This window comes from Heptranchias perlo, chromosome 26, assembly GCF_035084215.1.
Source record: "Heptranchias perlo isolate sHepPer1 chromosome 26, sHepPer1.hap1, whole genome shotgun sequence".
Taxonomy (NCBI): Eukaryota; Metazoa; Chordata; class Chondrichthyes; order Hexanchiformes; family Hexanchidae; genus Heptranchias; species Heptranchias perlo.
In genome coordinates, this window is record NC_090350.1 from 18,373,283 (window position 1) to 18,386,716 (window position 13,434).

Below are 13,434 nucleotides of genomic sequence, written 5' to 3' on the forward strand. Positions count from 1 at the left end.
TCCAAATCTTGCTGGACTGAGGAATTAAAAATACAACTATACTGTTCTATACCTCATGGCAATACTCATGGGGAAAAAGGTATCGGCTTATAATAACAGAGCTGAAGTTATAAATTCAGACAAATTCCATTATCAACTGTAATGAGGAACCTGTTATAAAATTTATTAAATATATGGATTTTTATTTAAAAACTGGGTTATTTAATTAAATGCATTTAGAAAGTTAATTAATTAGTCAATGCAGTAAGCAACTTAGTATTAATTAAATATAGTCAGTCAATTAATTATGCTAAAATTTAATGATGGGCAACATCTCTGAAACCCATGACCTCCACCACCTAGAAGGACAAGGGCAGCAGGCGCATGGGAACACCATCACCTCCAAGTTCCCCTCCAAATCACACACCATCCTGACTTGGACATATATCACCATTCCTTCATTATCGCTGGATCAAAATCCTGGAACTCTACCTAACAGCACACTTAAAACGTCCATGTTTAAAATGGGCAGTCACTTAAATTGGCCAGAAAGCGATAACCATTAGCCATTTGCATTAACATCTATTTCAAAGTTGCTAGTTATAGCCTCTTAAGCATGCCATTTATTTTGGGCAGGAACAGCTGTGCTTACTGACTGGTTCGCACCTCGCAGTCTTGATCTACAACATTCTTGTTATATTTTTGTGAATTACACAAGTTTTCAGGATGATGAACAGCAGAATGTATTTCATATCTCTTCTGATTTGTGAGCAGCAATGTGAGGAACGTCAGTGCTGAGAAACTGAAGACTTCTCAGTTCATTTTTATATCCGTTATGTTTATCGGGCATTCCCAAGTCAGGTGTCGGGGGCGGGGGGGGCATTTGCAGATCATTTCACTTCATCTATGGCGCTCAACAAACTTGCTGTCCATATACCTCCAGGTCTCGTTCATGGCCTGTCTCCCTCGTCGCCAGAGTGGGCGGCAGCAGCAGCTGATTGCATTTCCAACACACTCTCGCTTAGGGTGCATTGGTGAGCAGGACTCATCTGATATTTGTTCGGCAGAATGCTTACACCTGCTCTGCAGCCTCAGCTCCCATTTCACCTCAGATCAAAGATCCAAGTAACAAACCAGGGTGACCAGCGACAGTACAAAGAAACCCAGGAAGATCCCAAAGTTGTTGCACTGCTTCCTGTGATTGCAAGTTGTAGGAAGCGCTCTCTCATAGTTTAATATCTTTCCCTTTAAACTTTCCGTTGCCATTTTTAAAAGCTCTGATCCAAATCTTAAAAGTCTTTCTATTTTTTTCTTACTACACCATATTCAATTGCTATTTTTTTATACCGGCCATTGCATATGACCGGAAAATCGCGTTCACACAAACGCGCCCGTTATAAACAGTGGAGACTGTACCTTCACCACATGAACTGCAGCGGTTTAAGAAGAAGGACCACCAACACCTTTTCAAGGGCAACTAGAGATTGGCAATAAATGCCGGCCTTGCCAATGACGCCCATATCCTGAGAATGAAAAAAAGGTTTTAGTTAATAGTGTGATTTCTATATAATGTGAGAAGTAGTCCTCCATCAGTCAATATGTAACTCTTTTCAATTCAAAGAAGTCAATTCAATCCATCTGCTACAGATGCTTTGGCAGAACAGAATCAGTCTTGAGGTGAGTGAAGTTTGTTCTCCCCTCTGCACATTTAGAACAATTCTTGACTATCTGTTCATCACTTTGCATAGCTTCTAAATTTTCAGATCCCCCAGTGACCTGTACTATTCTGTCCAACATCTCAGAGTGCATTGATTTGGGAATCTCCAGATGAGTGTCTTTTAAAAGGAGTCCATCCTGAACTATTGATTGTCCTTCCATTGCCTATATGGTAGCAGTTTACTCTCCAGCTTTGATTCTTTTGGCCATCCCTGCGTACATTCTTCCTTACTTGGCGTACAGACCTTGTCTTCTTGAAGCATGATTTTATTGACTACAGATGATTTTCTGTGGCTGAAATGCTTTGTAAAATTCCATCCACATATGCCTTTGTGTCTGCCTGAAAGCTTTGGAACCCCCTGAGCTGGAGCTTATTACAGTGTATCTGTTGATATTTGATTTTCCCTTAGTATTTGTGAAATCATATACAGAAATCTCTTAGCACGTAGGTGAAACCATTGTATTCTGAGAGGTAATTCATCAATATTTTTATGGCCCAGAGAGGTATTAATAGTTAATGATCCAGCTTAATATGGAAAGATTTTCCAATGAGGTATTCATAAAACCCTCACATCCCCAAGTAATAGCAAGAGCTTCTTTTTCTATATGAGTGCACCTTTCATCTTTGATGTGCTTTTATCATGAGGTGTTCACTACTGGAAGCCGTTATCCTTGCTGGGATTCTCTCCAAGGCATGAGGGCTCTCTCCATGGCTCAAGACACTTAGGCCAGGAATCATCCTGTTGGCACTTCTCTAGAGATAAAATATATTTCTTGAGGTGGGGACAAAACGATACACAATGTTTCCGGATGAGATCTCACCAAAGCCTTGTATTATGTCCCTGGTCTTATACTGAACAGTCCAAGTAATACAACCCAAGACCCTGTTTGCTTGGCTGCAAACAACTGACACTGTGCTTGCGCCTTTAGGTTGCAGTCACTCCCAAGCCTCTCTTCCTTCCTGTCCGTTTAATCTATAAGCACCAATGTTATACTCTGTACCTCAATTTTATGCATCTAACTGCACACATATCTGCTGCCCGTATCCTAACTCGTACCAAGTCCAGTTCACCCATCACCCCTGTGCTCACTGACCTACATTAGCTCCCAGTCCAGGAACACCTCAATTTTAAAATCCTCATACTCATTTTCAAGTCCCTTCATGGCCTCGCCCTTCCCTATCTCTGTAACCTCTTCCAGCCCTACAACCTTCCAAGATCTCTGCGCTCCTCCAATTCTTGCCTCTTGCGCATCCCCGATTTTAACCGCTCCACCATTGGTGATTGTGCCTTCAGCTGCCTAAGCCCCAAGCTCTGGAATTCCCTCCCTAAACTTCTCCGTCTCTCTACCTCGCTCTCCTCCTTTAGGACACTCCTTAAAACCTACCTCTTTTGTCCTAATATCTCCTTATGTGGCTCGGTGTCAAATTTTGTTTGAAAACGCTCCTGCGAAGCGCCTTGGGATGTTTTACTACTTTAAAGGTGCTGTATAAATGCAAGTTGGTGGTGTTGTATCTATATTGAAAGACATTGCTAATCATGGGCTCATTTCCCCCAATCAATCTTCTCTTTTCACTTATGCTTCTGTGATATCATTCCAAGATTTCCAGGAGATCTCCTGAACATAACTGAGTTTAGAGTCATAGAATCATAGAAGTTTACAACATGGAAACAGGCCCTTCGGCCCAACATGTCCATGTCGCCCAGTTTATACCACTAATCTAGTCCCAGTTGCCTGCATTTGGCCCATATCCCTCTATACCCATCTTACCCATGTAACTGTCCAAATGCTTTTTAAAAGACAAAATTGTACCCGCCTCTACTACTGCCTCTGGCAGCTCGTTCCAGACACTCACCACCCTTTGAGTGAAAAAATTGCCCCTCTGGACCCTTTTGTATCTCTCCCCTCTCACCTTAAATCTATGCCCTCTCGTTATAGACTTTATAAAAATTTGACATTTTTAAAACCTCGAACAACAATTGACTACGTGCAGGAATGAGATTGAACAGTTTTCGAGTTTTCTCTGGCTTTTGTTACTTTCACCAAACGAGCCACTGAAAAATTCCTGTGTTCTTTCCACTACATTCTTAAAATATTGAAAGGAGAGCGTGTTGAATTTAATTGAGGGTGACAGCTTGTTTATTTTTATCTCCCTCATGCTCAAGCATGTTTATTTTCCTTTCACTTCACTGTACTAGAAGGGGAAAAAAAACATACTAAACATAGGTTACATGTACCAGATTTTTTCCATGATCTGAGTGAAAGGTATTTTCCTGTCATACAATTATTAAAAAAACTGAGGATGATATTTCCTACCTGACAACTTCTCTTTCCCTCCTGTGGACACCTGCCACTTCCTGTGTCCACTTGCACCTCCAGGAGTTTTGAAAAGGAAGGTGACAGGCGCAGCCTACTGAGTCCCTGAGACACGCCATTCACTTACAAAGAAGTCGGCATTTTGGAGCAGTGAAGAAACTGGACCTGGGGAAAAGTTCAATTTCCCTAACTCAGCTAACTTTAGATCAGTATCCTGCCTGGTCCAAGATGATGTCTTGCATGTTAATGAATGGAACTGGCTGCTATGGGATATGCCCGTAACTTTCAATCGAGTGGCTCCAAATATAAATGACACAAATGACAGGTCTCCATAGGCGGGGCAGTGACTAAATAAACTGAATTTATTTCTCATTTTTGTTTTAATTGTAGAAACGGGGAGTTCATTGGACTGACATACTCCCTTAGGCTTTCTTCTCCTGTAAGTGACAGGGCCTTAATTGCTGCTGTAAACAGGTATTACTACCACAAGGCTGCCTTCTCCTCCCAACCAAACTAGAATGGCAAGGATCAGCTCCATGGGATGCCAAGAATTTGGCATCCCTCAGTAAACTGTAAGCCAACAAGCCCATCTGTAAGAACAAATCAAAGATAATTCTAAACTAGAGATAAAAAAAATCCCTACAATAGATTTGTTATCTGCTCCAGTGCAGTTGTAAACAATGTACATCCCTTAAGCCATATGCAGCTTGCTGTTCATCCTCAGGGGCCCTGTTTAACTGCATAATCTACCAGTATCTATCGTGTAAACTCATTAGTACTGCGCTGGGAAGATGAATATTTAAATTCTTATTTGGCAGCAGCAATCTGGAGATATGTGAATACCTCTGAGATATTTGTGATGACTTATACGATACAACGGTTGGGGAAATCTGTCTAAAGCTACGTGTCACATGTAGAGGGATTGGAGCATCACTTGCTCCATGAAAGCCCTTTTACTTCAGTTGGTAGCTGAGGAGTAAGATATTAAGATTGTGTGAAAGCTGGCGTAGAATACGTTTCACATTGAATCCTGGCACAAATGGCTTTTGATGCCGGTATTGATGAGGCCAACTTTTATTTTCCTCTTATTTTTCATCTACCCCTTCCCCCCCCCCCCCCCCCCCCTCTGAGACCTGGCAAGGATGTTAGCCAAGCATCTTGCTCCCCAGCTAATACTAAAGATGCTCTTTCAATGGCTATTCAGTGGGGTGCACAAGAGGACACAGATGGGGTGATTAACGCATTAACATACCTTCTACCCTTTGCTTCTTGAATGTATGCCCAAGGCTCGGGCTTTCCATATGGGCACACTGCAAATATAAACTAGCATCCTAGCACTTCAAAGGCTGGATTTATATTTTTACTGCCACCAGAAGTTTGCCATCCTGCTCAGCTGACTTTCTTTGAAAAGAAACAGAAATTGCTGTTTTGTGATTTATGTTATTAAATAAAATCTCCTTTTGCACCAATTAAAACAATTGGAATGAGCATGCTTTCTTCTCTCTGCTGGCTATAAGTTCCTGCATGAAATGAGCTTGAAAATCTTAATCAAGTTCCCAGTGTGCAAAAGTCTATGTCCCAAAACTAGCCATTAATTCTGCACTAATTAACACCGAACTGGCGATCTCAGCCAGCAAAGCTGTAAGGATGGCTGGTGTGGGAAGTTGAAGTGTCACCCTGTTGCTGCAGAAGGTTTTCATGGGCCAGAATAGAAGAAATTTCACTTTGCATCGGGCTGGTGCTGCCTCGGAGTCCTTGATGTTGACAGTTATTATCCAAAGTTGAAAGTGTTTTATAAGCAACACTGACATCCCTCATCTTGATCGGCACAAAAGAAAAACTGAAATAGGGAAAATAAACTATTCAAGAGCTCACTTTAAAAAAAAATGTGACCTTGTTTCATACTAAATGATTACCTTAGGAGAATAAATTGTATATTGGAGTGTTCTTTTGTTTATGCAGGGAGTATGTTCATTTAATCCATGGTCCTCAAACTGTAGGACAAAAAGATTAAATCTAGGGAGTTTAGTGAATGATACAGCATTGATTATTCAAAATCAGAGATGGCCTGGATTGGGATGCCTGTACGTCTCTCTTCACATCCAAGTTCCCATCTGACTAGGCAATATGCCCAAATCATTGCGATAATGAGAGACATTTTAAACCCCAAGAACGGGTGGATTGGGGACAAGTGGGAAGTTAAAAATAGTTGTTTTTTGGGTCACGACCGCAAAATTTTCTGACTTTACATTCCCAGTGGGGATCCTGTACTTTCACGCACCCACGTTAAACCTGGAAGTGGAGCCGGGTTGCGGTCGTGACCCAAAAAACAATTATTTTTAACTTCCACCCAACTCCAACCCACCTGTTCTTGGTGGTTAAGGTTACCCCCCCTGCTCCTTCTGATCTCTGCATTCCTGACATAGTTGGACTAGTGGAGATGCCATGAGGCTGAGATAATTGTTGCAATCAACCTCAGAAAATTACCTGCTGCAAAATAGAGCAGTATTTATAAATGGGGGACTATTTTTGTAATGTAGCATTTTAGATTGTGAGTGGGGGAGGGAGGGGTTCAACCACAAAGAGTAAACAGTTTAATCTCAGGTTTCAGGGGAAGCAGGCAGTGGGTTAATTTACTCACTATTGTTTTCGAAAGAAGCCTGGAGCTCGAGATTATAAAAGCAATTAGAAGATGCAGAAGGTAAATGTGTCAGTTCCATTTATCAAAAGTGAATTCATCTTAGTTCACAGAACTGGACACAACGGCTCTTTATAAATGTGAGTAAAATCATGCATTAAAATCTGTCATCAGTGGCAGTTAGGAGTTTGTGTGTGCAAGAGAGATAGAGAGACACTCAGGAAGGTGGAGATCTGAAGCATACAGAGAGAGACTAGAATACACAAGACCAGACACGAATGCCTCATCCTGTAGACAGCACCATTTAAAAGTGGCAAAGAAGTGAAGGAGGACAGGGTCCCATGTCCAGAGCAATACTAATGGCCATGACCCCAGACATCCCAACTGAAAGAGGAAGGCCAGCAGTTGCAAGAGCAAGAGCATGAGGTTTGTCAACGTTGGTGTTGTAACTTGGATCAGTTTCATTATTTCAGTACTTGGTGCATTCTCACTTGAGTGTGTATACAGAAAAATACTAAGGTAATACTGGGACATGGTTCTTATTTGGTGTTGGCCAAATTGCTTTAATCCAAACTGCCCAGCGTCAGTATTTTGGGATAAGATTGATGAGCATTCTTTAATTGCAACAAATCTGATTTGAAGTGAGAAACTCAGTCTGGGAACAAGAGCCGTTTTATGCACCAGTGCCTTACTGTTACAGGAATAGATCAGTGGACAAAAGTCTTTTCCATACAACAAAATAATTGGCTCAAAAGAAACTGAGGCATGTTGTAATTGTAATGTACTGAGGAAAAAATTAGTCAACCAGAGAAGCAAAAAAAAATGGAGGCTAATTCTGTGCAATTCTCATGTCAATTTGTTCTTTTGTCAAGAAAAATGAAGTTTAGGCTTTTTTGTACTTTCCAAATATATTTTCAGATTAATCCTTTAGACTCTGGGCGTAAAAAAACACAGAATTTGGCAGTAGGCCTGCGATTGACAATAGAGCAATGAAAATGACTTATGTGGGTCCCTTTTTATGGGGGAGATCCCTTTTACTGTGTATCATTGAATTATAGACAGCGTTTTTGTCATTTCCCTCTTACCATTGGCAGCTCTTTCCTGTGGAAACCCTGGAACGCCACGCAATGCCAGGATCGTGTACAGCAACAGATTGGTCTTCTCAAGCTCCATTACTTACGCCTGTCGGGAAGGCTATTATTCAACTGGTTTGTTGACCAGACACTGCACTGTGAATGGGACCTGGACCAGTGTCCCTCCGCAATGCACAGGTCAGTTTTTTTATATATCTATTTTCTCTTTATGTAGCGGCTGCTTTGGTACATATAGCAGTTGAAACTAATATTGTTGACATACAATGATTTTGCCACGTCATTTTACACATGTAGCATGGTGCATTTTAAGCACTCTGTCTTAAACTAAGTAAAGGAGGAGAATAAAGCTTGGGGAGATTATATTAGGCGCACCAGGAAAAGCATCTGTCCTAGCACAAGCTTTCCACTGGCAGGCAGGAAGTTGGTAAGCTGACCCCCCTATTCTTATTGCCTATGGGGAATGAAAGATAGTCAGATTCTTAGATAATGCAGCACTAATTAAATCACACACTGATATGCTACAAAAATGACATTTGGGAGGAGGGAAAATGTCAATTCTGCAGCAGAAACACTGCATGCCTTTTTATTATGTGCACTGGATGGTAAGTGATTACAAGTAAGCTTCAGTAAGCTGATTTGTGTCCTTTCCGAGAGTTTCCCTTCAATTTTGAAATTGTACTTTCTCAACTTACAGTCCCCATGTAGTCCAACAAATCCTGATCTGATCTACTTTCCTCATTACTTGAAAGACTTGATTCATAACTTCTCTCACTCTTCATTTTCCCAATAAGAATTTCCTTTATTTCTTGAAAAACTTGACATGTAACAAACTAAAAAAGAGAAAACGCTGGCAGTTCACATTTATCAGTATCTGAAAGGGAACTTAGGATTCTGATGAAAACATTGACCGTTTTCTCTTCCAGTTGTTGATTGAGATGCTGAGCATTTCTACCATTTTCTGTTTTTATTTCAAATTTCCATAATTTACATTAAATTATATGCATAGAAGGGGGAGAAATAGATTTTGAAAATATTTCCTTCTCTCCTTAAGGTCTCTCTGGTCTTGCACCAAATCTGAACTGAGAGGGTGGGTTGGCATCTCCAGCCTTGTGTCAATGACTGACCTCGAGCTGCTGGCTATAAAGTGCACAAAAAGGGCTCAAAGGAGTGCCTTCCTTCGACAGCATGACTGAGATAGGGAATTCGCTGTGCGACAGTAACTGGGGAATATACTGGCAGACTGTGGCATAGAACAACACTTCTCCAGTGCACTATGCCACAGCCTGGATACAGAAAAACAAAAGTGCAATGTCTTGTTTGTCTCTTACAGTGATTAATTGTGGCGACCCTGGATTACCAGCTAATGGGATCAGACTGGGCACTGACTTCACTTACAATAATACAGTGATATTCCAGTGCATGCCAGGCTACACAATGGATTCCCTGAGATATTCCTCTCTCGTTTGCACCAAAGACAGAACCTGGAACGGAAGTAGGCCATCCTGCAGATGTAAGTCAATCGTTTATGGTGATTATACAAGCTAGAAATGGATGTTAATTGGCTTGTGATTCTAATTCTGTACTTTAATGAGATCATCCATTAGACAATTTTGTTTCTAGACTGAACTTTTTTTTAATTGCCTACTTATGTTTATTTTAGAATCTTCCTCACATATGATCAGTTTTAGCGGTAACTGTAATTACAGAACAGAAGCACATTGGATTCTTATCCGAGAGACTTGAGTTGAACAATTTCTCTGACACTTCATGTTTCTCTCATGAAGTGTCAGAGAAATTAATAAACTGCTGAGAATGCTGATCATTATCATAAATTTACTTGCTTCATTAATTATTCCTCCCATGGGTAAATTGCTAAAAAGCAAATAACAAAAACAGAGAATGAAGAAAAAAAACCCTGGTGTTAATAGCAGTTTAAGGCAGTTGGACAAAAGCTCATTCTGCATCTCTCAGGAGAGGGATGGTAGATGTTTACTTTGATTTTGACCTGGTGTTAGTTTTTGAACAGAAGATTAAACTCTGCATGTATCCATTCAACACTGGCAGAAACAGCATGGCTGTAATAGATATGATGCTGATAGTGAGCCTGCCATCATTTCGTACCAGACCCCTGACATTGTTCTCACACCTACATCATCTTTACACTTAACTCACATCAGAGCACATTCAGACTCCCACTGTTGGAACCTAACTGGCCTGAATGAATATGAAGTATGTGAGATTTTTCAGTATTTTGATTATAGCATAAGTGGCCAGCTTAATCATAGTAAAACATATATTGGTCAAATTTGAGCAGTGAGAACACACAGGGAGTTAAATAGTTTAACCCCTGAAAACGGGCACAGGGATTGCGGTACGTGATTAACCCATGCCCGGTCATTGAGATGCAGGCAGCACGGGGAGGGGCCAGATATCCCGAGTGGCTAGCACCACTTAAAGGCAGCCTGCACCTCTTAAAGGGAAGGTGCACTGTGGCTGCAGGAAGTGGTGGAAGTCAATGGTGAAGTGAATCTGTGCTGCAATATAGTGAAGCAGGTGATGATGGGAACTCTGGAATTTTTAATGAGCAACAACTTGGCAGCACAAAGTTTGCAAGACTCTTACATTTTCGAAATATAAGATACGGGTCTGAACGGAGATCAGAAATCGCACATGTAAAACACAGATGCAGGTCCCGCCTTTATGTTTACAAACTGTTGAGTGCCTTCAAAACATTGAATAAAGGTTGCTCAGCACTGCACCCTCCATCACCCACCTACCAACAAACTCTTTCAATCAGTACTCAAATCTTCCAATCAGATGCTTCATCTCACCCTCATACGTTACCACTGTTGTATGCCGCACACCCGCAAATCACAGGTCACACAACCGTGACAGCCACATCACGCAAACATCTTGCAGGACACTCACCGACACACTTCCCGCTTTCTTGCAGGAGAAGGTGGTGCATCACAGAAGGCAACAAGTGGCATTGGCTCCATGAAACATGAACCTGCTGTCCTCTCTCAGGATGACAGCATTCCTGTCCCACTCCTGCCACTCCGTCAGTGCTCTTGCTGTTGCCTGTCTGCTAGCCAGCCCACTCTCTAGAGTATTGAAACTTTATTATTGGAACAGTATTAGGCTATTTAGCCTCTCAAGCCTGTTCCACCATTCAGTGAGATCATGGCTGATCTGTGACCTATCTCCATATACCCGCCTTAGCCCCATATCCCTTAATACCTTTGGTTAACAAAAATTTATAAATTTCAGATTTAAAATTAACAATTGAGTTAGCATCAACTGCTGCTTTCAGAAGAGAAACTTCTCCCACCCTTTGCGTGCAGACACGTTTCCTAACTTCACTCCTGAAAGTCCTGGCTCTAATGTTCAGGCTATGTCCCCTCATCCTCGTATTCAAGTATAGGAGACCTCCAAAAACAGGTACAAATGCATCAGAGCCAGAAGCAATAATCCAGCAACTAACCTGTAACTCCTGCTTGATCCCTTTAAATAGCACTGGTGGGGGGGTCCTCCAGGCCGTCAGCTGTCCCTTTAAATCAACGTTGTACACTGATCTACTGCATAATCTCCCGACTTTACATGCTGCCGGCATTCGTTAAGTACGCATGCGCAAATGCCTTTAACGATATGGCGTCCTGCGCACGTCACATGGGAAGCGTGCACATGCATCGCGGATGCCATTTTGGGTCCTTAGGAGTCCACGTAGCGCCTACACAACAGGCGCTACACGGCCCAATTTAGCCCCCAATGTGTAAATCAATGGGTTGGGCAAATAAGCTGCCATCGCCTACTGCCATTAACATTCAATCATGCATCTCGATAATTAATGTAATATCATTCTGCCTACCTGAACCGTGGCCTTGACATTCATCTATTTTGTGGGGTCCGTTCCCTTAATTTTATTTAAAGATATCGAATAAAGCTGAGTATTGTGTCAAATATATTTCGCATTAACATGTCCACATTAAGAGAGACTGATTTGAACTTACATCAATTATGCAATCAAAATTCATTAATAATATTAACAGACTGGTCCAACATAAGCTTCTCTTAATTTGGACAAAGAAAATGCGAAAAGTGGAATCGCCATAAGTAAACTGTCCCAACCTGTCACCCTTGTGACCAATGACCATACATGCAAATTATCAGTGTTTTGGAAATAGTTTCTGCTTATCCATGTTTATGGATGAGAATCAGCTCCTCTCTGGCTCTGTCCCTCACCCCTCCAAAGTTTTTGATCCCGGAGGCCGATGTGATATCAACAGTTTCGACAGACAGCATAAGCAGTGTTATCAAGTAGAGATGAGGGGAGAATTAGGGAAGAAGGTGCTAATGTGAACTGGGAGAAAGAGTTGGAGAAAGGTGACAGCATGAACTGGGGGACGAGGGATAGGAGGAGAAGAAGAACTTCAGTGTGAACTGGTGGAGCAAAGTAGAGTATCGGGATGGATGAGGAGGACGACTGGGGAGGGAAGAAAGGGGAAATTTTCCTGAGTCCGTCCTCAGGAGTACTTGATCGTCTGGATGCGAATATTGAAAAATCAAGCAGGTCAAAGCACACGGCTGTAAATTAATGGAGGAATATCGGCCGGGTTCCTTCACATACGTGCATTGCAACCTGTCCAATTATTCGCTAGTTGCTGCACCCAGGTGATCCAGTGCACCTGGACACAGACCCAAGAAAATCTCCCTTGAAAATTGCCAGCGTGAATTGCAGGCAAGGAGGAATAAAAATAGTGCCACCATGATATGTTGGGGTGAAGAAGCTTGAGGGGAAAGGCAAGGGGAGGGAGGGGGGGTGGTGAGGAGACTAGCAGCACGAATGGGGGCGGGGGAAGGAGTGTTCCAACATGTACGAGGAGAGGTGTACACTGGAGAAGGTAGGAGTGAGGAGCAGAAGAATGCCACCATGAACTGGGGAGAAGGGAGTGTTTTTGATATAGGAGTGGAATCAGCCAACAAATGGGAACAATTGATTGATAACCAGGAAAGTCTTTCAGAATTGCATTACTCTATTTTGTATTTTTGATTATCATTGAGTCTGTGCTGCAGACAAATGAAATTTGCATTTTAATATATTCATTTCATCAGTGAATGCTACATCAAATAATTTCCCCCTTGGCAGTTTAATGATCAACATCTGTTCTGCTCCTTGCAGAGTCTTTTGCCCATTTACTGTATTCATGAGGCTGTTTCACTAGAAGCTAACTGTCCAGGTGCCTTATTTCAGTGACTACCTTGGGTTTTTCCAGATGTAAATTTTCCTTATTCTCTGATTATTTGTGGAGAGGGATCAAGAGAGTTTTCCACTTTGTAGTGACAGACAAGGTTCTGCAGGAATGTGTTCTGGGTCCCTACACTATTAACAATGATATGGAGGATGGTATTAATAGAAATATTAGAGAACTTGCTGATGAGACCCATGGTGAGTGGCCAGGTAATAAAATCAAGGAATGATCATAGAATGGTTACAGCACAGAAGGAGGCCATTCGGCCCATCGAGCTTGCGCTGGCTCTCTGCAAGAGCAATCCAGCCAGTCCCAATCCCCCGCTCTTTCCCCGTAGCCCTGCAAATTTTTCTCCTTCCTATCTGATTCCTTTTTGAAAGCCACAATTGACCCTGCTTCCACCAACTTTTCAGGCAGTGTATTCCAGATCCTAACCACTCAC

At 41.9% G+C, this 13,434-nt stretch overlaps 1 protein-coding gene across 1 annotated transcript in view; it reads left to right on the top strand.

Moving 5' to 3' along the window:
* The window catches only part of csmd2 (CUB and Sushi multiple domains 2), a 1,323,345-nt gene that overhangs the window by 1,264,193 nt on the left and 45,718 nt on the right, over positions 1 to 13,434 (top strand). Inside the window, exons 58-59 of the mRNA XM_068006939.1 lie at positions 7,744 to 7,920; positions 9,074 to 9,253. Of these exons, the coding sequence (XP_067863040.1) occupies positions 7,744 to 7,920; positions 9,074 to 9,253 (357 nt within the window). The remainder of the gene's footprint in view (positions 1 to 7,743; positions 7,921 to 9,073; positions 9,254 to 13,434) is intronic.